This window comes from Thamnophis elegans, chromosome 13 (assembly GCF_009769535.1).
Source record: "Thamnophis elegans isolate rThaEle1 chromosome 13, rThaEle1.pri, whole genome shotgun sequence".
Taxonomy (NCBI): domain Eukaryota; kingdom Metazoa; phylum Chordata; class Lepidosauria; order Squamata; family Colubridae; genus Thamnophis; species Thamnophis elegans.
Window position 1 is genome coordinate 36,244,252 of NC_045553.1, and position 26,817 is coordinate 36,271,068.

The 26,817-nt window shown below is 42.1% G+C and overlaps 1 protein-coding gene across 1 annotated transcript in view; it reads left to right on the forward strand.

Annotated features, from left to right (window-relative positions):
* Positions 1-7,441: 7,441 nt before the first annotated feature.
* Positions 7,442-26,817, forward strand: part of ROBO4 (roundabout guidance receptor 4) — a 61,752-nt gene continuing 42,376 nt past the window's right edge. Inside the window, 8 exon segments of the mRNA XM_032230059.1 lie at positions 7,442-7,738; positions 12,843-13,166; positions 20,439-20,596; positions 21,733-21,853; positions 22,023-22,161; positions 23,307-23,434; positions 24,934-25,064; positions 26,057-26,276. Of these exon segments, the coding sequence (XP_032085950.1) occupies positions 7,672-7,738; positions 12,843-13,166; positions 20,439-20,596; positions 21,733-21,853; positions 22,023-22,161; positions 23,307-23,434; positions 24,934-25,064; positions 26,057-26,276 (1,288 nt within the window). The 5' untranslated portion in view covers positions 7,442-7,671.

A 26,817-nucleotide genomic window follows, 5' to 3' on the forward strand; every position in this document is an offset into this window, starting at 1 on the left:
ATAGTAATATCGTTTTAGTGTTGTGGGAATTAATTGTTTAGCAGAGTGATGGCATTTGGGGAAAAAACAGTCCTTGTGTCTAGTTGTTCTGGTGTGCAGTGCCCTATAGCATTGTTTTGAGGGTAGAAATTGAAACAATTTATTTCAGGGTTTTGTGAGGGGTCTGTAGATATTTTCACAGCCCTCTTTTTGACTTGTGCAGCGTAGAGGTCCTCAATGGAAGGCAGGATGGTAATAATTGTTTTTTCTGCAGTTCTAATTATCCTCTGAAGTCTGTGTCTGTCTTGTTGGGTTGGCAGAACCAAACCAGATAGTTATAAAGATGCAAATGAGAGCCTCAATAATTCCTCTGCAGAACTGAATCAGCAGCTCCTTGGGCAATTTGAGCTTCCTGAGTTGGCGCCGAAAGAACATTCTTTGTTGCACTTTTTTGATTACTTTTTTGAAGTTAGGTGTCCATTTTAAGTCTTGAGATATGATAGAACGTAGAAACCTGAAGGTCTCTACTGTTGCTACTGTGTTGTCTACTATTGTAAGAGGTGGTAGTACAGGAGGGTTTCTCCTAAAATCTACCACCATATCTACAGTTTTGAGTGTATTTAGTTCAAGATTGATCGGGTTGCACCACAAGGCTAGTTGTTCAACCTCCCTTCTGTATGCAGATTCATCATTGTCTCAAATAAAACCAAGCACTGTTGTATCATCTGCAAACTTCAGTACTTTAAGAGAGAGATCTTTTGAGATGCAGTCATTGGTGTATAGCGAGAAGAGAAGTGGAGACAGCACACAGCCCTGGGGGACTCCTGTGCTAATTATACAGGTACCTGATGTGATTTTGCCCAGCTTCACCTGCTGCTTCCTGTCTGTTAAAAAGCTTATGAGCCATTTAGTCTGGTCAGGTACAGCTAGCTTTTTTAGTTTAGTTAGAAGACTCTCTGGAGTGATGATATTGAATGCTGAGCTGAAGTCTACAAAGAGAACCCTTGCATAGAGCTTTGGAGATTCAAAATATTGTAGGATGTAGTGCAGAGACATATTAACAGCATCATCTGTCAATCTAATTTGCTCGGTAGACAAATTGCAAAGGGGTCTAACAGCGGCTCTGTGATGGTTTTCAGGCGGGCCAGCACTAGCCTTTCAAAAGTTTTCATAACTACAGATGTTAGAGCAACTAGTCTGAAGTCGTTCAGTTCCTTGATGGAGGGTTTCTTCGGCACTTGGATGCATTTGAAGCAAGAAGGAATATAGCACTTCTCTGGTGATTTATTAACGATGGGGATGAAGATGGGTGCCAGCTCGTCAGCACAAGTTTTTACGCAAGAAGAGCTATCTTGTCTGGGCCTGGTGCTTTTCATGGTTTTTGTCTGTGAAATAGACCTTGCACCTCATTCTCTGTAATCAGCAGAGGTGGTGGGCCCAATGGGATGGGGTCAGTTGTCGAAGGCTTGGTTGTTGTTGGTGTGACTGAGATGGGGATTGTGGAGATAAGTGGCAGTAGTTTTCTCTCAAACCTACAGTAAAACACATTCAGGTCATCTGCCAGTTGTTGATTTTTTTCTGTAACCCATGATATTTTAAAGATTTTTCCACATGTTTGCTGATTCATTTGTTGAGATATATATATATTTATAACTGATACTTTATAAGGTTATAAATTCATACATAAATAAACATGACTAAATAATATTAAACAAGAATTAAAGAGACTGTCAAAGGGTGGACATCTATGCTAGCACTGATAAAACTTGTAGGCTTCCTAAAACATTCAGTTGGCACTTCTAGGAGTAAGGTTGAATTAATATTGATAAATATTCAACCTGATCCACTGGGGATCTTTAAATATTCTTATATTAATAATATGAGACAGATATTTAGCTGCAGTAGAATTGTGGTCTGTTCCAGAAGGAACTACCCTTGTCAGAAAAATAAAAAGTTCCAAAAACTGTAATTCAGGAGTCTCATTTTGAGTGTTTCTGCTTCATCACTATGGAAGCATATCCTTTTTTTTTGTTCATTTAAAGCTGCAACTGACTTTGTTTCCTCTTTGAATTATTCAATCAGTCATTGCTAGTAAGAGTCTAATACTTAGTTCTGGAGATAAGTATTGATGCTTTCCAGTTGTTCAAGATTTCAACTCCAGCGAAGATGGCCAGTTGAAAGGGGTTGTGCAAACTGTAATTCAGACTTGATGTTGGCACCAATTCATAGCTGATTAGAATTTTTGCATTTAAATCTCATGCTCTATTCAATCAGGTTGCCTTGACACTATTATTCAAGGTTGAATAGCTGTATTGTCTAGTTTTGATAATTGTGTTGTTTTCCAGTTAATGTGCTACTTTAGAATCCAGGGGTGGTGAACCTGGCCCTGTTTGGCATTTCCCCAAATATCTGTCTGAATGCATCATTTCTTTTACTTTTGTGGAGGGAATTTGTGCCTGGGAATTATTCCTTTGGCTTATTCTTCTGGGGGTCAATAGCTCACTGGCAAAACATATGCTATGCATATAGAGAGTCAGGATTTAAACTCTATAACCTGTAGTTAAATAGCAGAGCATCTGTATGGTGCAAAACCATATAAACAAATGTGATCTATAGCTACAAGTAGACATGGCTGCAGATGACAATTTTTGGCAACTTTTCTTTTCCAAATCTTCTCTGAATGTTGGGATGGATACTCTGGAACAGGGGTCTCCAAACATGTCAACCTGTTTGGACCTGTGGACTTCAACTCCCAGAATTCCTTAGCCAGCTGGGAGTTGAAATCCACAGGTCTTAAAAATTGCCAAGGTTGGAGAACCCTTCTCTGGAAGGTGGGAATGGGAGGTGGCTCTCAGGATGATATGGGAATTTGGCAAAAACTGTTCCCCATTCTTACAGTTACAAGAGAATCCAATTTTCTTAGATTACAATAGAACATGAGATTCATCTTTTTGACTTTTTAAAAAAAGTTTTGTGAATGATTGTTAATAGTCTTGCATCTTTTTATTAGAAATATACATTCTTTATTAAAAGTATGCAATGCAGACGGAGATTCTCCAGCCACAGATCTAAGGAAGACTTCTATTGATGCATTCACCTCCCCACACCAACATTGCAATGCTAAATAGTATTACTTAGTACTGCAGAAAAATTCTAAATTCTTTCAGCTAAACAGAGAATTTTCTTTTGAATTTTCATTTATAGGATAGATAACATTGGTGAGATTTCCTAGAGCAAGGCTGATGTCCTTAGGAATGTTTTGTTATAACAATAAGCCTATTTTTTTTTTAAAAAGAAGTTTTTTATTGACCAAGAAATATGGAGTGATGACCATCATGAGTGATGACCATCATGATGGTCATCAATCAGGATTGAGCTTTAAAAATTTGGCTGGGATCAAGTCCCACCCATTTCCTTTCCTTCTGCTGAAGGCATACATTATGGATTTCAAGGAAAGACACTGGGGACCAACCTGGAACATAACCTGAAGGTAACTCAAATAAGATTTAATACTCAGTTCATAGATTCAACCCAAACCTCAAGAGAGATCAATCTTGCCAAGCCAGATGAGTCAGAGGCTTAGGAATTCTTACATTTGAATATCTAAGCTGGCTTAGCACTAATTATCTAATAGGACCCATCCTTAGCAATGGGATTTATAAGATTCTTTCAGCTCAAGAGCTAATTCCCATAGATGCTTACCATTATTAGCTCCAGAAGCCCTATAAACATTGACTAATTCGGCCTTAGCTATAGAAGGCGTCCTAATGAATCAGGGCTTGGAGTTGGACCCAAGTCTGAAATTCTTCATTGGCATATTAGCCATTAGCAACTTCTATAAATTACTTTTCAACCCTCTTTGTCTGCAGGGAATGATCAAAAGCTGCCATTGAACAGACCCATAGGACCAACTTTGCAGTTCTGTCCTTCGTAGATAGTAAAGGCAGCAATTACATGCCTGCTACTACAAACAGCTATGAAGCCAAAGTAATTAGTCCTATGCTTTATAAGACTTGTTCTTATAAAACCCAAGATTCCTTGAGTTGGTCCAATCAGAACTTTAAAGATCTGAAGTCCAAGTGTCTGCATCTTAAACTGAAGCACAAATGATCTTGTAGTCTGCATTTTTTTTGGGAAATCCATTCATAATTCCTTCACCATTTGAAGGATGTTCATCCCAAAGTGCATAGCTAAATGCCTATGGAGATTCTCAGTCATCATGGTTATCCCAAAGGTGCTTTTTCAAGAAGCAACTGGATTTTCTTGCTTTAATATACATCCTTCATCATCACCATTCAGTCAGAGCTGAAGAAGCTTCTTGGAAAAAGCAAAATGTTTTCAAATAAAAACAAGAAAGTCCAATTGCCTCTTGGAAAAACACCTTTAGGACAACCATGAACTGGATGATTGAGATTCTCCATAGACATTTGGGAAAACATCTAATTATTTTGGGGGGAAAAACCCCTATGGAACTTAATTGTGTTTTCAATCCAATACTTTGTTCCATTAAGGCAGTGTTTCCCAACCTTGGCAACTTTAAGATGGGTGGATTATAACTCCCAGAATTCCCCCGCCAGCAAGGTCAAGGCTTGTCAAGACCGAGAAACGCTGCATTAGGGTTTGAGAAAGTTGTTCTCAAATTGAAATAATGTATTTTTAACATTCCTCTATTATGCATTTGGAGGAAAACAGATCCCTAACAGCAAAAGCAAACGTCTTTCTTTCTTGCCTATTGCAATTTGAGAATGCAGAATAACTAGGTATCTAAATCTGCAAAGACGGTATCAAACTGATAGAGAAACAAGAAAGAAACCAAGAATCTCTATATTTGGCACATTCTTCATTTATGGAACTTGGCAATCAGATCTGCTGTTACACTCACTTGCCTAAACAGGCACGGAGAAAACTCACCTCCTATTAACCGATGGATTTGCAAAAATATTTAGAGCAGTAGCCACATTTTGTATCATTGCTATTTCTACAATAGATGCCACTGTTTAGGTTTTCCAAAGATGAACATTCTATACAAACTATTTTTTTTTCACACCACGGATATTTTAAATTAATGTCTAATCCTTAGGAATGTGTATTGTTTGGGCAGCTGGTATATGACTTTTCTATAAGTTGAAATTAATTTTTTGGCACACTCAGTAAGTTACCAGTTCTTGCAATTCAGTGTCTATCAGCTGTTCACCTGATATAAGAAGCCCCATGGATGCTTGTTTTAAGTCTTTATCCATAATGCTGCAAATGTAGTTTTTTTTTGGGGGGGGGGGTTAATCTCTTATTTCTTAAGCCTCTCTGTCCCTCTCTCTGTCCCTCTCTCTGTCTCTGTCTCTCTCTGTCTGTCTGTCTGTCTCTCTGTCTCTGTCTCTGTCTCTGTCTCTCTCTCTCTCTCTCCCCTTCTGTTTGTTTGTTTCAAATACACTTCCTGCCTGCTTTGCTGCATCCGACTATTATTCTGCTCTACATTCCTGGCAAACTCTGGCTTTTTCTAAGGCATTATATTAAAACTTAGCGGGGAACTAAAAACAAAACCAAGAAACCAACGTGTTTTAAATCTCTGTGGACCTGGTGCAATCCAGAGATATTTACAGGATATGATAAAGAAAAGTCAAGATGACAAAAAAAATGGTTCAATCAATGCTCTGCCTGTCCTCCACCCCCACCCCCCATGTGCGCATCTTTAGAGTTAATTTTTTTAAATCCTACCTTTGTTTTTATAAGTAACCTAAGGCAGTGAACATACATAATACTCCTTTCTCCTCCTATTTTCCTCACAACAAACCTGCGAGGTAAATTGGGCTGTGAGAGAGAGAGTGACTGGCGCAAAGTTACCCAGCCAACTTTCATGCCTAAAGCAGCACTAGAACTCCCAGTCTCCTGGTTTTGGTCCCGGTGCCTTAATCACTAGACAGTCTGATTCTTGTGACATGTAAAGCTTTAAAGGTTTTCTCTGTCCAGTCATGACCAACTCTAGAGATTGTGTGCTCATTTCTGATTCTCATCTGAGGGAGCCTGCGTTGTCTGAGATATGTTTTTTTTTTTAATGGTCCAAAAGTTTTATTTCTTTTAAAACAAACATTTCATCATTCCTCAATCAGTAAGACATCGGAGTACAATTTTTTGTGTGTCAAAATAGTTCTAGTTCTGAGATATGTTTTTGTTATCATCTGGCCAGCATGAAAATACAGAATGCAGTAACTTTCCCACCAAAGTGGTACCGATTTATCTATTCCTATTTATATGCTTTTGAACTGTTGGGTTGGGCAGGAGCTGAGGTGAGTAACGGTGCTTATCCTATCATGTGGCACTTGGGTCTCGAGCCTGGGCTGTCAGCTTTCTGGCTGACAAGCTCATTGTTTTAACCATGAGCCATCACATCACCCTCTTGTCGTATGAATGCAGTGCTGCAAGGTTAATTCCGCCGACTCCCGGCAGTTCGATTCTCACTGGCTCAAGGTTGACTCAGCCTTCCATCCTTCTGAGGTGGTAAAATGAGAACCCAGTTTGTTGGTGGCAAAATGCTCACCCTGTAAACCGCTTAGAGAGGGCTATAAAGCACAGTGAAGCAGTATATATGTGCTATTGCTATGCATGACACACTAAAGAAAAGTGGAACTTTGAATGCACCATTGTGGATCCCATTTTGACTTTATGATCCTATTCTGCAAATGTTCCTAGGGGATCTATGTCTTGCAAAGGAAAATGTTGTTTTGGAATTAAAGGCAGTGCACAAAATGCTTAACGGCCTCATATTTTCATACGGTTCTTAAAGGGTGTGATTATATCTTGATGAACATCTTAGCGGTTCATGAGAAGTTAATTTCAGAACCAGCAAAGCTTTCAAGCAGCTGACATTATCATGTAATTGTACCTTGCATTGTGTATATTCAACTACTGTATAAAAAGTAAATATATATTAACATTTTGAAACGTAGGACGCACTACAATTTAGAGATAAGTGAGTGCTATATAATCAAATCCTGGACCCTGTGGTGTTTCTGAGTGCCACCAATCCCTGCCTTAGTCTCATCATATGCCTACTGTAAACGCCTACTACACTTTTAGTAAAACAAGAAGAATTCAGATTTTGGGGAGGAGGGTATGAAATTATAGTTTGGATTTTTACATTGGCAAAGTGCTTAGCTTGATGATTAGAACCCATTGTGCTACAAAACCATTTGTATTTTCACCGTATTGTTTGGCCTACATGCACAAAACAGGGTTGAAGTAGAAATAATTGAAGGAAGGGAAATGGGAAGGGGAAGAGACTCGAGTGAAACAATCTGCTTGAAGAAAAGTTCTGGGTTTTTTTTTCTGTTTAAAAATAGGACAGGGTCCCACTGTGAAGCAGGAATTGACTAGAATGCTTGTGTGTAGACTCATTTTCGCGCAAAAGTGTGATTTTTAGGCAGCTGGGCTTTCCAACTGAAGTTGGAAGATAGCTGCAGCTGAAATTCACACCCAGTTCCACCCCTTCCTGTATCCCGTGGCCAGGAAAGGAAAAATATACGTACATGGACTCAGGAGTGGAGGAGAACTGTTTGCAGTGAGTGAAACTTGGTGTGTGTGTGTGATGTGTGTGGGACTAAACAACCTAAAAGTTCTGGCGGTACAATGGAGCGGCAGTGAACAGGGTCTCACCCAGTGACTCTCTTTGGGTGACATCTGCACAACAACTAGGCAACCATGTCAAGACAAAAGCACATTGAGCCCTCAAGGCTCTGGATTTGGGCATCGTTTCTATTAATGGAAGGTGAGTGGACAGATCTCATGGGTAGAATCTCATGGGTCTACAGAAAGAATGCTCTCTATCCTTGCTTCTGAGACAACGCGTTTAAGGTTTTGCTATAAATTGAGCAGAAAGCTCACTGGCTTCTATAACCTGGAATTTAGGGAGTTTGGATAGATGAGTAACTCTCAACAGCTCTTAAATTTACATATTCCTCGCATCCTAATAACTTCGCATGATGAGGTTTGTTCTCGCTTGATGTAATTGATATTACGGCATGGTGTTTACAGGTGCTTTAGGTTTCAAAGGGTTTCTATGCTGATATAGGTATGAAGTAGAATAATTTCAGTTCCAAATCAATTGTTCTGTGCTATGTTGGGCACTTTGCATTTACATTTTCTGTATTTGGGGCATTATATATTTGTGACATCTGGGCCCTTGCAATCCATAATCCGGAACTCAGCAGGAAGCAGAGATGGCAGCTCCTTGCCATCTGCTGTTTCTTTCTTACCACGAAAAACAAGTTTTTAATATCTTGAGCATCAGAAAAACCCGATACTTGTGAGGTAAATTGTTAGCTTAGATTTCAGCAATTCTAACACCAGCGAAAACAATGCTTGTAGCATGGTTGCATGGAAGAGGCTCAGTGGTTGCAAAATGGTGGTTTGCTTAACACAGGGTTTTAGAACCGTTCCTTTGCATTAGCTGGGTTCACTTATTACACAAATTCATAGACTATGGTTTATAGATTAGAATACAGAATCACAGAGTTAGAAGGGACCTTGGAGGTCTTCTAGTCCAACCCCCTGCTCAGACTGGAAACCCTATACCATTTCAGATAAGTGGTTGTCCAATCTCTTCTTTAAAAACCTCCAATGATTGAGACCCAAAATGTATTTGTGTGTGTGTGTGTGTGTAAAAATAATTATAGAGTTTAATGATGAATAGAGAAAGGTTAAATAGCAATTATAAGCATTTCTATTTGGGAATGAATTTGAAAGGGAAAAATAAAAAAAACTTTATGGCAAAAAAAAAAAAAGATTGAGCACACACAACTTCTGGAGGCAAGTTGTTCCACTGGTTAATTGTTCTAACTGTCAGGAAATTCCACCTTAGTTCTAGATTGGATCACTCCTTGATTAGTTTCTGTCCATTGCTTCTTGTCCTGCCCTCAGGTGCTTTGGAGAATAGTTTGACTCCCTCTTCTTTGTGGCAACCCCTGAGATATTGGAACACTGCTGCTATCATGTCTCCCCTGGTCCTTCTTTTCATTAAACTAGACACATCCGATTCCTGCAACTGTTCTTCATATGTCTTAGTCTCCAGTCCAGTTTGGTGTATTCATACAATACACCAAACCAAAATTATATTATCATAGCTGCAGTTTACTTCACATTACCAGCTTTGATCATTTGACAGATAGAAGTTGCATATTTGTACTCCTGGGAAAACTATGATTGACTTTGTCTATTTCTCTGGATTTTTTTAAATTAAAAGACAGCCTGTTCTGTACACATTATTTTCATATCCTTTTACTAAAACTGCCTATTATGTTAGGTGGGGTGAGGATCCTGATTCATTGCTTGTTTCTAGTTGGATTTGTTCACGGACTAGAGATAGGGCCACGCCTAGTTTTTAAAATCTTAGGCAGCAAACTTTATTGAATTTGCCAGCAGGTTTACCTCTGTATTCTTTCCCCAATTTGATTTATTTTGAAATTATGAAAATAACAGCTCATTTACTCTTCTCCTATGTGTAATGGTATGTGGGCATGATTTGGGGAGACAGGAGGAAGAGCTGCTAACTAGACAAGAGGCTGACAAGAGGCAGGTGAGTCCTCAGAAGGAATGTGGTTGTGGCAAACATCTCAGAAGGGATCCTCCCTACTTTCTTGGACTGTAAAAGTGAGGGGGGAGAGATGTACTTCCAGGCTTCCAAGATTCTGTTAGTGTAAAATTACAATAAAGTTAGAGCTGGATGTGCTCCTTGTCTGGATTACCTCACAAAGCTGACACTAAGATTCGGTGTCTTAATAAAGGAGTCTTTCTATATTCCTTAGACCAGGGGTGTCAAACTTGATTTCATTGAGGGCTACATCAGGGTTGTGTTTGACCTCGGGGATGGGGGAGGGGCATGGCCAGGGTGGGCATGGCCAGCTCGACATCACTCATGTCGGAGGTGCCTGTGGTGGCCCGAACTCTCTGCCAGCAAAAACAAGCTCCCAAGCTCCATTTTTGGCTGCAACGGCTTCCTGCAATTCTCTGCCAGCGAAAATGGAACTCCGTTTTCACTGGCAGAGGCTCCGCGGGCTGTTCCTTTGCTGTTTCCAGGGCGGCCCTGCGGGCCAGATCTAAGCACCCCGTGGGCTGCATCTGGCCCCCGGGCCAGTGGTGGGATTCAAATAATTTAACAACCGCTTCTCTGCCCTAATGACTATCTGGGTAGGTGGGGCTCGGTGGTCATGTGACTGGGTGGGCATGACCATCTCAACATCACTCACGTCAATGGATGCTTTGCCTTAACTGTTACAATGTAATAAGGGTTAAACGGAGAGGCAGTTTCTGTAAGCAGGGCAACAAAGATTAGGCTAGAAACAACACCAGAATGTTTCCTTCGGTTCACCGACAAAAGGGGGACCGACAAAAGCACGCCCGACTAAACCGCGGTGACAAAACTGCGAGTTCTGAACCGCGCCGATGAATGAGCGCTGAATCGCACCGACAACAGCGCGCCGACAGAAGCATGCTGTAAACCTAACCCTAACCCTAAACGTAATGCTAACCCTAACGCTAACCCTAACCCTAACCTAACCCCAACCCTAAACCTAACCCTAAACCTAACCCTAAACCTAACTCTAACCCTAAACCTAACCCTAAACCTAACCCTAAACCTAAACCTAACCCTAAACCTAACCCTTACCTTAACTTAAATCACCCTTCTGTCGACGCGCTGTTGTAAATCGCCCTTCTGTCGACGTGCTGTTGTCGGCACGTTGATGACATTGCGGTTTTAGCGACGCGGTTTTGTCAGCACACTTTTGTTGTGCACGCTTTTGTCGGGTCACGGTTTCCTTCCTGCCTTCCTTCCTTACAGGATTAGCCTGCGATGTGAAAAAAAACAAAAGGAGATTTCTTCCAACAACCGGTTCTCTAAATTGCTTAGAAAGTTAACGACCGGTTCTCCCGAATAGGTGCGAACCGGCTGAATCCCACCACTGCCCTGGGCCTTGAGTTTAACACCCCTGCCTTAGACCAGGGTGATTCTGTAACTCAAGCATTCAGAATTTGTCCTGGGTGCCTTATTCCTATGCTTCTGTTCAAGGCCCAGGTATTGGATTGATGTAAAAAAGTTGTTTATGTTTACAATAAGTAGGTAGAAGTATTTAGATTACTACTTTTTGGGGTCCCTATGTCTGTCAGTATGTGCTGTGGAATAAGCCCTGAGCAACATTTACAGACATACATGCACATATACACAGCAAGACGTATAGGTAAGCATGGGCTTGTCCTTTACTTTTTGGCAAACTGAACTGCTATTTCCTTCTCTCCATACTACTGCGGAGAAAGAAAAGCAAATACATCCTTTCAAAAGATGACGTTTTTTTCTAAGGGTCATTTTAAGCATTGTGAAAGACTTAAGGAACAATTTTGATGAAGTCATGATTGGGAAAATTAGCTGCACCTGGACTAGAGGGGCAGCGGGGACCTATTGTATTTGAAAGACCCATGAGACTTTTCATTGGGGCTGGTGGTCCATGGCTCTCTGCCTCCTCCAAGGTGACAATGTCAGGAAGCTTTGCAGAGGAAGTTCCAGAAGAATGACTGTGGGCGATAACAAAGAGTTTGACTCTCAGAGAATTCATATGCCTAGAATATCATTGTACATGCAAAGGGGTGGAAGATGGAGGGAGGCTTTACCCGCTCTCATTAAATCCTGATGCTTGAAGGCTAAAGATGTGTATTTCTCCCCCTTTTTAAAAAAATGGTTATTGTTTAATAATATTCTTTGGAACACTAAAAATGGCAGTTGTTATCTCAGGGCTTAGAGAGTTTAGAGTTTAGAGTAGTTTATTTATATGCCGCCCTTTTCCCTGGGGGGACTCAGGGCGGCTTACAATTCGAAAGGAGGGGAGAACAAACAGATTAACACATAAGACAGTACATCATTAAAAGCACAACATTCATACAATTCGGGTGGGTTACGGTCTTTAACCCCAGGCCTGATGGGATAGCCAGGTTTTGAGGGCTGTGCGGAAGGTCTGGAGGGTGGTGAGGGTACGAATCTCCACGGGGAGATCGTTCCATAGGGTCGGAGCTGCCACCGAGAAGGCTCTCCTCCGCGTGGTTCATCTTTAACTTTCTTGTAAGTGTACTCCACTTTTCTCCATCTTATTCAAGGGCGCATCCATGATCTTCTACGGTTTAATGTCAAGCGTAAGAAATCAGTAGCCAGAGAGCTTCAGATGAATAAAGGTTTATTGTATTCTAAAGCTCTCTACAAGAGCCTGAACTACTAATGGTCAAAGCAAATTGGTGATAGATAAGAATCAACAATGAGCTGGACTTAGATCTCTTGTGAGCACAAAGGGACTCGAGACTGATGATGTGCTTGGCCCCTCCCTCAAGTTCAGCCTGTATCTAACTAACATCTAACTTCATAATAACCCTGGGAATCAAGTTAGATAGGCAGCAGTCTGGCTGTGCCGTAATTCATAAGTTATGGAGATACATGGGCCCTTAAATTCTTTCTAGAGGTCCTATCTCCGTCATTCCCTTCCAGTATCAAATCTCTAGTTAAAAGCTCTTACCTCTCAGCAGCAACTGTTCAGAGGTAAAGCTTTTGCTTAATAACCTTAATATGTTCTTTGTTCACCACCATAATCTTCTCACTATAATAAAAGAGGAAGGACTGAAGGTTAGTAAGGAACAAAAATGCACCCCAGCTCTTCCCATCGACACTAACAGAGGAATAGAGAGTGCCACCACAATGGAATTCTAAGAATTTGACAGAGGAGATGACGCTACTATTATCAACAGCAATAAGTACAGCAAGGAGAAGGGAAGAGATTGGCTGGGGGGAAAAATGATCAATATGTTTCTGCTTCCCCTCTCCTTTTTCCTTCTTCCAGGTTCAAGGTCTCGCTCTGTGGAATTTGCCCCACAGATTCTTGATCATCCCTCCAACCTTGTGGTACGGAAGGACCAACCAGCCACCCTGAACTGTCGTGCTGATGGAAATCCAGCTCCCACCATTGAATGGTATCGCAACGGAAAGTATGTGAAACCCAGCAAAGATGATGCTACTTCCCAGCCTACCCTCCTGCCAGATGGGTCCCTCTTCTTCCTCCGACTCAGCCAGGAGAAGGGAAAATCAGATGAGGGTATATACCATTGCCTGGCCAGGAATCATCTGGGTAAAGCCATGAGTAAAAATGCATCACTCTATTTAGAAGGTAAGGCACTGAAAGTTCCTGAAGTATTTGCAGTAGTAGTAACATTCAGGCAGTGGTGGGTTTCAAAAATTGTTCGAACCTACTCTGTGGGTGTGGCCTCCTTTGTGGGAGTGGCTTGCCGCCCATGTGACCAGAGGGGAGTGGCTTGCCACCCATGTGACCGGATATGAAGATGCCGATGACACTTGTCAGAACCACCTTAAATTACCTCACACACAGTACTGGCATGCATAAGAATATGATGCAAACTTGTTTTTTAAAAGGCATCTTTGGTTTGCGTTAAAACAACTTCAACACACGCAATGTTCTGGTTGCACCACAAACGCAGTAGTCATCCTTACCTTTCACAGAGGTACTGAGTTTTATAAATATGAGCATGATAGTGTAGAATAATCATATCCAAGGACCAGGTGGTGGGTTTCAAAAAATGTTGGAACCTCTTCTGTAGGTGTGGCCTGCTTTCCGGGTCCACTGGTGGAACCTCTTCTAACCGGTAGATTTGACGAACCGGTTCTACCGAATAGGTGCGAACTGGTAGGAACCCACCTCTGCATTCAGGAAGAAGCCTTGTTTATATCACATCCCAGCAACTTTGGGCTGAGTTTGTTTCTTTGAACCTATTCAATATGAAGAGATACTACTGTCTTTTCTGTATTGTTCTAGCCAGGGCAAAGAGACAGCTATGTATCAACTGCAGTGATTGGCCATTTGTTTCAGGCTCCTCTCCCTGTAATGGAATGTGTTGGTGACCGTAAGAAAGGAAAGAAAAAAAAATCAGACAAGAGCGGCAGGAATCCCCTATGCCTTAATAATCAGAGAAAGAAACTTAGGAAGGACCCCCCCTAATTTCATACTGGTTACTTTCCCTTCACTATTATTATTATTATTATTGTTATTGTTACTGTTACTGTTACTGTTACTGTTACTGTTACTGTTACTGTTACTGTTACTATTATTATTATTTATTAGTTTTGTATGCCGCCCACTCTCAGAAGACTCCGGGTGGCTTACAATAAAAAAGGGAGGGGGAATATATAAAACAATACAGCAATTTAAAATTACAGCAACATTCATAACTTAAAGTGGGGCTGGATAATTCAACAGCCCCAGGCCTGCTGGAACAGCCAGGTCTTGGTTGCTTTACGGAAGGCCGGAAGGGTAGTAAGGGTCCGGATCTCAACGGGGAGATCGTTCCAGAGGGCCGGAGCTGCAACAGAGAAGGCCCTCTCCCGGGGAGTTGCCAGTCGACACTGGCCGGCAGATGGAATTCGGAGGAGACCTAGTCTGTGCGATCTAATTGGTCTTTGGGAGGTAATTGGCAGACCCAGGATTTGAGTATGCCTCTCAAGAGGTCAGCAAAGACAGCAGGTTGGGGTGATAAAATGCAGAACATCTTACAAACTCATTAAGTTCCTTCATTAAGCCCCTCCTTCAATTATCCTGTAATGATTTGTGGGAAAGGCCTTGGGAGACGTGGCAAAGGAAATGGTCAGATAAGAGGCAGCACTGGAAAGTGCACATGGCAATAATGTCCCAATAAAGCAAGGAGTTAGAAGTGGAGGGAGGGAAGTTTGTACTTTCAAACTTGCAATATTCTGTTAGTGCAATAGAGTAGATTTAGCTCACCTGGTCACGTTCCCTGTCCGATTTACCTGGGAAGGCCAATAACAAACTTGCAAGTCTGAAAGTACAAGCTTCACAACCTCCACTTTTAACTACTTGCTCCATTAGGGTGGATCCTTCCAAAGTTTCTCTCTCTGACCATTTAGCCACTGGAGGCTCCTGTCTCCTGGCTGATGTTTTCCTAGGCAGCATCTCTTCTTCCTTTTCCTCAAGGTCACCCGTGCATTCCATTACACTGACCAATTTGTTTCTTCCTGGGCTGCAACAATACACCAGAAACACAAGGCATTTCCTTCATTCGTATGCATGCTGGGGCAAGACCATACAACAGAGGCAATCAAGCAGCATCTCAAGGATACCAAGCAGACTTCATGTCCTTCCCCCAAGAAATCTTTCTAAGTAGCCCTCACATTTCTTACCATCCTGCTAGATACTTCAATCGAATCACTGTTGCTAAACTAAGCCAAGCCATGAGCCTAGCACAGTTTGACACGCATCCATCAGGGATGGAAAGGGATTCAAAGGGATTCTACTCAAATCCTGGGTCTGCCCATGTGGTGAAGGAACCATCCAAAGCTTCACACGTGCCTTACTGTGCTGTCCATTTTGTGCCGATGCTCGCTGGGAGTTGCTAATTCCACACTTAATTAAATATCCCAGTGACTCTGATCTGTTCTGTTTAAACCTCTTACTGTCAGATTCAAATGACTTTTATCTCTTCAAATGTGGCTAAGCTCTGCAACATGATATGTTAGATGTGGAGCAATCTGGCTGACAAATCCGTTCATCTAGCTACCTAATCAATATTAGTTAGGATAATGGATTTGGATGGTGAGATGGGCAGCCTATATGTTAAATGAACAAACGAATAAGTACATTTGATGCATCCAAGTGTTTTAGGGACTGGAAATTCTGTTATGTTCTATTCAAGTTGTCACCTTCCATCTCAGTTCACTCCAAGGCAGAATCCTGTCCTAAGAGATGAGCCCAGGATCAGATTTTGGCCCTCTCTGTTCCCAGCTTTGCATGGCTGTTCCCCCCCCCCACTAACCTTCAGGGTTTTTGAGATCCAAAGGTACTAATAGAGTTTAGAATCAGGCAGAAGGTGTGTGGCACCTGAAGTCCCCTTTCATCCCCCCCCTACTAATTCTCCAACCTGCGGAGAAAGTTAGTCAAGCCATTTAAAAAAGCAATACCCCCCCCCAAATTATACAGCCAGCATCTTTCTGTTCTCAATTAAGTTCTGCCAATCTGCAACCATGAGGCTTCTGTGCTTATGGAACATGTTGACTTCGTAGCCTTAAGACAAGTCATTAAAGCTATTTCACTTCCTAAAGAACTTGGGAGCTGGCTAATTAAAATATGGTTACTTTGTTCATTTTAGCATCTCATTTGCATTTTCCTTCTGGGTCATTGTAAATCCACAGGAAGATGCTTTTGTGTCTAGGCCCTGGATGTGGAACTCTCTGCTTCAAGACAGGACTTCCCACCCTACTTCAAATGAAATGAACTTGAATTTGGTTCTTCAGTGGAATCATTTCCATGTCTTAAAGGAGGAGGGGGTGTTGCTTTTTTAGATTTTTTTAACATGTAGCTAACAAAATTAGCTACCTTGTTTTTGTGGTGTTGTTTTTTTAAAATCTGCTTTATGTTTTATAAGCCATTGTGGGTTGTTTTCTCCCCTCCTTTGCAATGAAGGAAACGAGGTAGCAATTTCTGTAGAAATAAATAAATAACACAGAGGCCTCAGGGAGAGAGTAAGCAATGTTTTAAGAATAATAAATCAGTTGACAGAAAATAACAATTAAAAGAATAATTGGAGCACAAGGTATGGAAGATATTCTCTACCCCCACCCCCACCCTGTGTATGTGTATATGTCCCTGTGCACTAAGCTACATTTTTACTTCCTTGCAACTCACACACAACCATGTATGCGATATGGGCTGGATGCCACACAACCCTCAGTCCACATTTTCTCCACCTTGGCATGCAAAATGTCTCCCCTGTAGAGTTGTGCAGCTCAAATGATTAATGCAATTAGAATTCTTCTTTAATAAGCAGGCCTGGAGTCTCTCCAATTAACACTTCATTACTGATCGGATTCCCTTCAGCTCCCGTGGTCCGTCAGGAAGGCTCATGGTGATGTTTGTCAGCTATAAATATTCATACAAGTAAAGATGGCTTGGGAGATGCTTCCGCTAGCCAGGCGCAATCAAGTGTGCCAGGAGAAGCTGCCTTTTTGGTACATTTCTTGCAGAGAATTGCCCTCTCTGGATGGCTGTCAGGCCAAGCCAGGGAAGGATGCCAAACAGGCGCTCCAGGAGTCAGCAAAGGCAGCATTTTCCATTTTTTTCCAGCTTCCTTCGTGATGCATCCCTTCCAAACAAAGTCAGCAGGGAGGTAGATGTTGTTTTGGCATTTTGCTAGAAGTGTGAATCTCCCTTTGAGCAAATTGGCTACAAATGTGTGAAAACTGGGATGGGAGGATCCTAGCCTGGAATATTTCAGACAGCAGACACGAAGAACACCGTTTCATGTATCCAGACATTGTTTTTCTTTTTCTTTTTTAAAAAAGTGCCACCTTTTAGCTGCCTCAAACATACTCAGATGCAGAGCTTTTCATTTGTCCCTAGAAGTTTACAATTCTGCCTCAAATGTCTCTCAACTGTGACAACCTTAAGATTTGTGGACTTCAACACCCAGAATTCCCGGTTCCACCACAAATGCGCACACAACAAAAGCGTGCCTGACTAAACCCGGTGTCTAAAGCGCGGTGACAAAACCGCGCGACGAATGAGCGACTAATTAGCCCTAAAGCGCGCCGACAAAAGCGCGCCAACAGAAGTGCGCTGTAACGTAACCCTAACCCTAAACCTAACCCTAAACCTAACCCTAAACCTAACCCTAAACCTAACCCTAACCCTAACCCTAACCCTAACCCTAACCCTAACCCTAACCCTAACCCTAAACCTAACTGTAAATCTTACCTTAAATTAAATCGCGCTTCGGTCGGCGCGCTGTTGTCGGCGCGCTGTTGTTGGCGCGCTTAGGACGTTGGTGCTTTTGTCGGGTCATGGAATTCCCTAGCCAGGAAGCTCCAAGCCAGCTGGGGAATCCTAGTAATTGAAATGCACACATCTTAAAGTTGCCAAGAAATAATGTGTTAGGGCAGGGGTGTCAAACTCAAGGCCCACGGGCCTGGTACGGCCTACGGGGTCCTTAGATCTGACTCGTGGACCTGCCCTGGAAACAGTGAAGGACCTGCCTGTGATGCCTCTGCCAGTGAAAACGAGCTTATGAGGGCCGTGCATGGCCCTTTGAGCTCCGTTTCCAGCTGCGATGGCCTCCTGCCAATGAAAACAGAGCTCAGGGAGGCTGCATACGGGCTATTCAGGCTCCATTTTTGATTGCAATGGCTTCCTGGAGCCCTCTGCCAGTGCATGGCCTTCCCGGGCTCCGTTTTTGCTGGCATAGGGCTCCAGGAGGCCACCGCAGCCAAAAACGGAGCCTGGATGAGTGATGTCAAGCTGGCCACGCCCACCCTGGCCATGGCCTCCCCCGCCGACCTTCAAGGTCAAACACAATCCTGATGTGGCCCTCAATGAAATTGAGTTTGATACCCCTGTGTTAGCCTAATCAGTAGCTTAGCATTGCAAAGACTTATGCTTGACAAGTTGAAGAGCTGTTCCTAAGATCCTTCAGCTTTCCAGAATGTTTTCTAGAACAGGGATCTCCAACCCCCAGACTACAGCTACAGCTATAGTACTGGGCTGCGGCCCATTCAGAACCAGGCCGCACAAGCAGCAGGGGAGTGAGCATGCCTGCTGCTTGCATGGGACTATTTCCTCTTCCACACCCCTAACTGTCGGTCTGCAAAGCTGGGAAGATTGGGGCCCCTTCCTCTAGAATGCAATTTTTTCTCTCTCTTTTTCCAAGTGCTCTTCCAAACAAAACATAGATTGAAGCAGTCAGTTACTTTCTAAAAATACCTATGAGATTTACATGAGGGCCAAAGGCATTCTTGAACATAAAGGTCATGCTGGACATTCCTGTTTTAATTTTTGGTGTACGTGCTTCCAATTAACTTTTTAATTAACATGATTTTAGAAACTTCCTGCTGGACCGATCTAAAAATATCTAGGAAGAATAATATCCGAAGGTAGGAACCCTACATGTAAGCATTTGACTCATCTCCTGGAGTTTTGATTGTATCACAAAAGATTCACATCCTCCACGGGGAACAAATGCAGGAAACAGGCAACATTAAAAAAGGCTGAATGGCAAAGGATAAAGAATCCCCTGTTTTTCCTCTCTGCAGGGTTTTGCTTTCAGATTGCCTTTCCAGTTCAGGCTGTCAAGGCAATTATTATATTTAAAGGAGACAAACCAACTAAAGCATTTAGTTACAGCTACTCCAGCTCTTGTTTCATTGCTACAAGATGTTGTGGGGATGACCTCCAGTAAGATGGTCTTTTTAAAGGGTTCCTTGAAAGGAATTTATCTCTCCAGAAAGGATCACCCCCAATGTTAAGGACAAAGTCAATTGATGCAGTGGTGGGTTTCAAAAATTGTTTGAACCTACTCTGTGGGTGTGGCCTCCTTTGTGGGAGTGGCTTGCCACCCATGTGACCAGATGGGAGTGGCTTGCCGCCCATGTGACCGGATATGAAGATGCCGACGACACTTGTCAGAACCACCTTAAATTACCTCACACGCAGCACTGGCATGCATAAGAATATGATGTAAACCTATTTTTTAAAAGGCATCTTTGGTTTGCGTTAAAACAACTTCAACACACGCAATGTTCTGATTGCACCACAAACGCAGTAGTCATCCTTACCTTTCACAGAGGCACTGAGTTTTATAATTATGAGCATGATAGTGTAGAATAATCATATCCAAGGACCAGTGGTGGGTTTCAAAAAATGTTGGAACCTCTTCTGTAGGTGTGGCCTGCTTTCCGGGTCCATTTGTGGAACCTCTTCTAACCGGTTCAGTAGATTTGACGAACCGGTTCTACCGAATAGGTGCAAACTGGTAGGAACCCACCTCTGAATTGATGGCATCTAAAATGTGGTAAGCCATGGTTTGCTAAGCAAGCCACAACAGCCTGCTGAACACAATTTCAAGCCACGAACCATGGTTTTCCAAAATGTCTGGATTTAACATAATTCATTAGATCTTACTCAATAAATAGGTTACTACAAACCCTGATTAATTATTATATATAAATACATACCACACATCTGTCAAATGTTTAAAAGCCTCAAGATTTACTATCAAGGGTCAGGCAGGAACTGGATCTCCTTAGAATTAAAATAGGATGACACAGTGCTGGGGAATCAGTTTTGGGTACCAACTAATCTTGGAATAGTTGATGGTTTTGTTATATTTTTGCCATTTTTTCAAATTTAAAAAAAATGAAGCTCACTAGATGCTATCATTGCCTATAAGATCTTTGTCTACCAACAAGAAACAATTCTGGCATCAGATAGTCTTGGAAGGCTATTTCCTCATTCCAGTAACTTGGCCACTGATGTCAAAATTATTATTTTTCTACAAGTTTCTGAGAATGAACTAAAAACATGGTGAGAGGGTGAAAATTCGCCTATCAAAGATAATTTTTGAATGCTTTTGTTTGTTTGTAGCCCTAGAAGAGGAATTCCGACTTCATCCTAGTGACTTGAAGGTGACAAATGGGAATTCGTGGTTCTTGGAGTGTGTGCCTCCACTGGGACATCCTGAGCCCACCATCTCATGGAAGAAGAATGGAGTGCCCTTAAGTGCAGAAAATGGCCATTATGAGGTAGCCAACTAGAACCTACCTCTTATTGTAGTCAGCATCTAGATTTAAGTTGCTTAGAGGCAGACTAACAGAATACAGAGTTGGATGGGACCTTGGAGAGCAACTAGAGCCGAGGTGGCGCAGAGGTTAGGGTGCAGTACTGCAGGCCACTTCAGCTGACTGTTATCTGCAGTTCAGCGGTTCAAATCTCACCGGCTCAGGGTTGACTCAGCCTTCCATCCTTCCAAGGTGGGTGAAATGAGGACCCAGACTGTGGGGGCGATATGCTGACTCTGTAAACCACTTAGAGAGGGCTGAAAGCCCTATGAAGCGGTATATAAGTCTAACTGCTATTGCTATTGCTAGTCCAACCCCCTGCTCAAGCAGGAATCCCAATACCATTTCAGATAAATGGTTGCACGATTTCTTTTTTTTAAAAACATCCAGTGTTGGAAGCACCTACAACTACTGGAGGCAAGTTTTTTCACTGATTAATTGTTCCAACAGTTGATTAATTAATTAATTAATTAATTAATTGTTATGACCTTCTAAAATGAATGAGACAAATTGGTAATGATTAACAGTCTCAATTACAGTAAATGTATAGAAATCAATGGGATTTAAATGGCTGCATTACCACATCATAGGTACTATAAACAGAAGTTAATGAAACACCATGGCTTTCTTGATGTAATAAATGGTACCCTCACAAACCGTAATGACGGTTTAAGCCTGCAGGGGTGTCAAACTGGTGGCCCCACGGGCTGGATGTGTCATGTGCAGGCCACGCCCAACGCAGTTCCACGAATGGGAAAACGGTCACGAAACGTCATGTGACGGCAACGTCACGTGGCACCATAAATTTGACACCTGTGATTTAAGGCAATAGCCCGATTCACACAACATGTTAAGACAAAGGCAATTTTGGGAGAAGTTGCTGAGGTAACTTTGGAGATTGTGCCCCCTCGACTTATCAGTTGTGTTCTTCTAATTTTGAAAATAAAGAGAAATATTGCTAAATCCTCTTTGAAGAATAAACTTTCCTTTCCCAAGACATAAAAAAAAAAATCAGGATTCTTTTCTTCAACTGTCCAATAAGGTCATTATCTCCTCTGGTATTCCAAATTCTCTCCTCCCGCACCCTTGTATTTCTGCAGTTCTCGAAAGAAAAACTTCTGGTTGCCCATGCTCAGAAGAGTGATGCAGGAGCATATGCCTGTCTGGCTGTCAATCAAGTAGGAGAGCAAGTGAGCAGAGCAGCCATGGTGACTGTCTTTGGTAAGAAAGTCCACAACCATTAGAGTTCACCTAGGCTTTGTTTTGCCCTTGAAGGGCCATTATTTAAGGTAATTTGAGACAATGCATGAACATCTCCTTAAGATGGCCCTTATTAACTGTCAGCCTGCCAAAATGGGACTGAGGAAACATTCTACTTCTTCCATTGTAGAGAGGCCAACATTCATCCGGAGACCCAGTGATGTTGTAGCCAGTGTTGGCAGTAGCGTTCAGTTCATTTGTGGAATCCGTGGAGACCCTAAACTTGTTGTGCAGTGGTATAAAGAAGATGGAGAGCTCCCTCCAGGGAGGCAAGTATAACTTTCTGGATTGTGAAGATGAGTTCCAATTCTATTTATCTTTAGAGTTGTAGGTGAGACAATGATTCTATAACCATTCTTCAGAACCCACCACCCTGGCTGGATTTATTTCTCAGGCGTTGCCCTTGGGGCACCAAACTTTTGTCCAATAGATTCATGGGGTAAAAGATGGTCTTAGGCAGGACTGGTCCTCCTTACTTCCTTACTGCAAATCATCATCATCCCGCAAGAAGTTTAGGGATTTTTTTCCTTTGCCATTTCATTCTCACAAGAATTCTGAAAGATAAATTGGCTGGTGAGATACATTCTCAAACAAGCTTCATTGGAGAGAACAGTGCAGAGTATTATTCTCATTTTCATTTCATGTACCCCTGCTATTTCTTTGTAAGAAGATCAGAAATGTTTAAGAAGATCAGACAAGACAGCTATTACAATAAAGAACAAACAAACGAACAAATCAAAATTCACAACAGCCAACATAAGAGAGTCCAGGGACATTTTTAGCTAAATGCAAGCAATCGGGTATTGTATGGCTCTCCAGATTTCTTCTAAGGAAACCTAACTCCTTGATAGAAATCTTCATTAATTTATGCAAGCACGAATAAAGAATTGGAGGGTCTCCCCCACCCTCACACACACTTCATATCTTTAAAGTCCTGGTGGCAGAGTGATTAAAAGGCCAACTCTGCCCACTGTCTGGAGTTCAATCCTGATAGGCTCAAGGTTGACTCAGCCTTCCATCCTTTTGAGGTTAATAAGATTATAGGGGGCCATATGCAAATAATGCTTCTGTATTGTAAACCACCCAAAGAGTGCTGTTAAGTTCCATGGGGTGATATATTAGCCTAAATGCTATTGCTAAATTCTATATCATGCACTAATATATATAAAGAGATGTCCAGTGAAATTTGATAGCTGGCATATTCATGGTGGACCAAATAATATTGTCATTCAATGCATTATCTGTGCTTCTATGCTTCTTAAAGCATTCCTAGTAATGGGGGAGAATCACAAAATGTATCATTGAGTTTTTGGACGTATTCCTAGGAAGGAGAGAAAACCAGTTCTGGCTTATTTTGTTGTCATATAAATAAGGTCATTGTGGCCAGCTGAGAATTCTGGACTTTTCCTCGCAGGTATGAAGTAGACCAAGAAAATGTCCTTCAAATTCACCATCTTACAATGTGTGATGCTGGGAGATATATCTGTGCTGCTCACAGCCACGGAGGGACCATCTTTGCCAAGGCAACTTTAACTGTGGAAGGTGAGCAACTTTCTCTACAAGACCAGCAAGGGGGAGAAAAAGAAGAAGGTCTTTGTTGACTGCTTGGGCAGGGGGTTGGATTAGATGACCTACAGAGTCCCTCCCAACTCTGTTAATCTGATCTAATGACTAAATGCCTGAGTTATCCTTCACAAGCACTTACCAAAATCCACTATTTTGTTCTTAGAATAACAACCCCTTATCCCACAAGAAGATTATTTTTCAGCTACAATAAAAAAGCTAACATTGTTTTCTCCCCCAGATGAACCACTAAATGATGACTTAACTCCCCAATTAATTCCTCTAGAGCAGGGATATACAGATTATTTAAGGGTGATCTGTTAAAAGCTGTATAATGAGCATGGGGAAAAAGAGGACAAAGAGCTTTTACAAGAGTTGGGTAGGGGTAGGTGGGGGGTGAGGTTGTTAAAAGTAGGCAATGGACCATATGGAATTAGATTAAATGCTTCGCGTTGTCCTAGGGTGACTACTGTCCACTAAATTAAGGCCAGGTCACATCCAAATACAAGGAAACTATTGGTATCATTCTCTATTAGGTATCTGTTCTGACCCCCTCCTCCATCCAGTAACGAATGCTGAGACAAGCTTAACTGGAATGTACTTTAATTAGCAAAACACCAAAACCTCGGTGGCTGAAAGCCAAGCATAGCAAACAGATAAGGACCTTGGCAGCAACTCAGACAAGCCTTGGCAGCAATAAACACAGATAAGGCTTGGCAGCAATCCAGCCTGCCAAGCTCACAGTACTGTCCTCCGACATTCAATCCTGCGTTGACTTCTGCAAAGAGGGCCGTGTGCACAAGTAGCTTTTATAGTCTGGAGAGGAGCCTAATGACCACCAGCTGAGCGCAATTACCTCCTATAATTGCGTAATTATTCTTGACACGGGTAGCTCTTCGATGGCGTGCATCCAGGAACAACTCACTGCTGGCCTCCGGCTCACTCTCCCTTGTCTCCTCCCCACTGGTCCAAGGCTCAGGTGCTTCCCGGTGGCCAACCAGTCTTTCTGCGCCCTGCTCAGAGTCAGAACCCTGTCCAGGGTCCTCCACATCCTCCAGGGCTGACTCATAGGGTCCCTCGCTGTCGGAGTCTGGCGGTAGCTCCAATGGCTCCTGCTGGGCCACAACAGGTATCTATGGATATTCTCAGTTGCACAGATTATGGTTGTCCCAAATGTGATTTTTCAAAAGGCAAGTGGACTTCCTTTGTTTTATTTTCTTGGAGAGGCTTCTCTTTTCATCCAAGAAGCTTCTTCAGTTTTGACTGGATGGTGGAGAATGGAAGGATTTATACTCCTTGTAGTCATCTGGTTGTTAGCACTCTCTCAATGAGTCCCAGAATTGTTTTCTTTTTTCTTCAAGGAAAAAACAAAGAAAGTCCAGTTTCCTTTTGAAAAAAAAAATACCTTTAGGATGTCCTTCAAGTATTTTAAAGTTGAGGTTCACATGTATATTTTGGGTTCCTTTTCTGCCCTTTAGATCCACTAGATACCAGGCAGAAGGAATGGAACAGACCAAAAGATGTTGCAAAGGAACTGATGGATATCATAGTTTGCCTAGTAAATGTGACCATTGTCCCGTCTGCTCCAGCTGCCCACCTGCATTGGAAGGTGAGTTAGAAATACCAAAGGGTGACTTGAGAAGTGATAATAGATCAGAATTTAAATATTCCTGATGACGAGGACTTCTGATTTAGAATGACTTTAATTAACATACCTGTTTCTGTAAATAAAATGTACTCCAACTATTTTTAGGTTGGTGGGTTCATTTATAAACAACAAAGTAATGGCAGGAACCAGGCATGGTCAGAAGGTTAGAAATGAGAAGCAGAGCAATAGTTCCTAAGAAGAGTGATGTAGCCCAAAGCAGGCAAAAACAATAAACAAATAATTTTAAAGCAAGATCTAAAAATCAGAATGCAAAAGAGAGGGGGAAGGAGGGAGAGAGACTGAGAGATGGTCTTGGATTCACAGGAATCGTTTCAAAAAGAATGAATTCCAGCTTGGCAGGATAGGAGTCTCCCCAAACAAATATATTATTCATCCACTTCAGAGACCAGTTAGATTCAAAACTGCAATAATAATTGTAATCCTAATTGGGCAAATCCTCACAGCTCTTGCTTGCAATAATTCACTTTATATTCTCCATTTTACTTTCTTTTTTTTAAAAGTGTTCTTCATCCATCACCACTTTTTTTATTTCAAAGGGTTTTGAATCATTTTATTTATTGAATTTTTTTTAACAAGGTTCTGCGTCAAACAATATTGGCCCCAAATCAAATTTGAAATTCAAAACTTTGGGCTAACATTCCAAATGTTACATAATTCAAAACTAGGGGGAAAATTCTGGATTAGTTTAGCTCCCATTTTGCTTTCATTTCTTGCTCAGCAAAACCCTCCTTTGCCTGTACAAACTTTCTCTTCCCTTCCCCTTCCATTTTCTTCCTTCTTTCCTCCCTCCCTCCCTCCCTCCCTCCCTCCCTTCTTTCCTCCTTCCCTCCCATTTACATGGTGACTCTAAGTGGCTTGCAATATTTTAAAATGCTCTTTCTATCCAGAAGGAATCCACTAAAGCACATTTCCAATTACTATATTGCTTGAAGGTCACCCCGGCTTCCCAGCCCATAGAGGCTTACAAGGTATTCTATCATTCTCTGCTGCCCACAAAAATGCACTGGGCTGAATGGGATGTCGCAAGAGACCAACAGACGATTATTCCTGGACTTGAAAGAGGTTACAAGTATGAGTTCAAGGTGCGACCGTATTTGGGGAAGATCCACGGCACCGACAGCAACGTGAGACAACTGTACATCCCAGAGGAAGGTGCAAAAACCTATCACCATGTTTTGACTGGCATTGTTAATTTAATAGAATGCAGGGAAGCCTTTCTAGACTAAAACTGTACTAAATTTTGGAAGGAAATCAGAGCCCCGACTTCAAAGCTGTGGGTTCACTTGCTTTCTTTTTCTCCTCCTTTTCTTTTCCCCTGCTTTTATTTTGCTTTGTTTTTCTTCAGGTGGCCTTGAGTGGGGTGTAGAAGAGCTAGATATTTTTTGGGGGGTGGGTGGGAGCTTATCCTTCTTATGGGCAAAAATGATCTGAAACTTCTTCACCTTTCCCTCTGGATCTCTTGGAGAAGCCTTGGGTGGTTGAAGAGACCAGGAGTGTCATAATAGACATGAAATAATGGATGGACGAGTCCTGTGTCGCAGTGGTGGGTTTCAAAAATTTTTCGAACCTACTCTGTGGGTGTGGTCTTCTTTGTGGGAGTGGCTTGCTGGCCATGTGACCTAGTGGGAGTGGCTTGCCACCCATGTGTTTTCTCTCTCTCCCTCTCTCTCTCTCTCTCTCTCTTCCTTTTGCC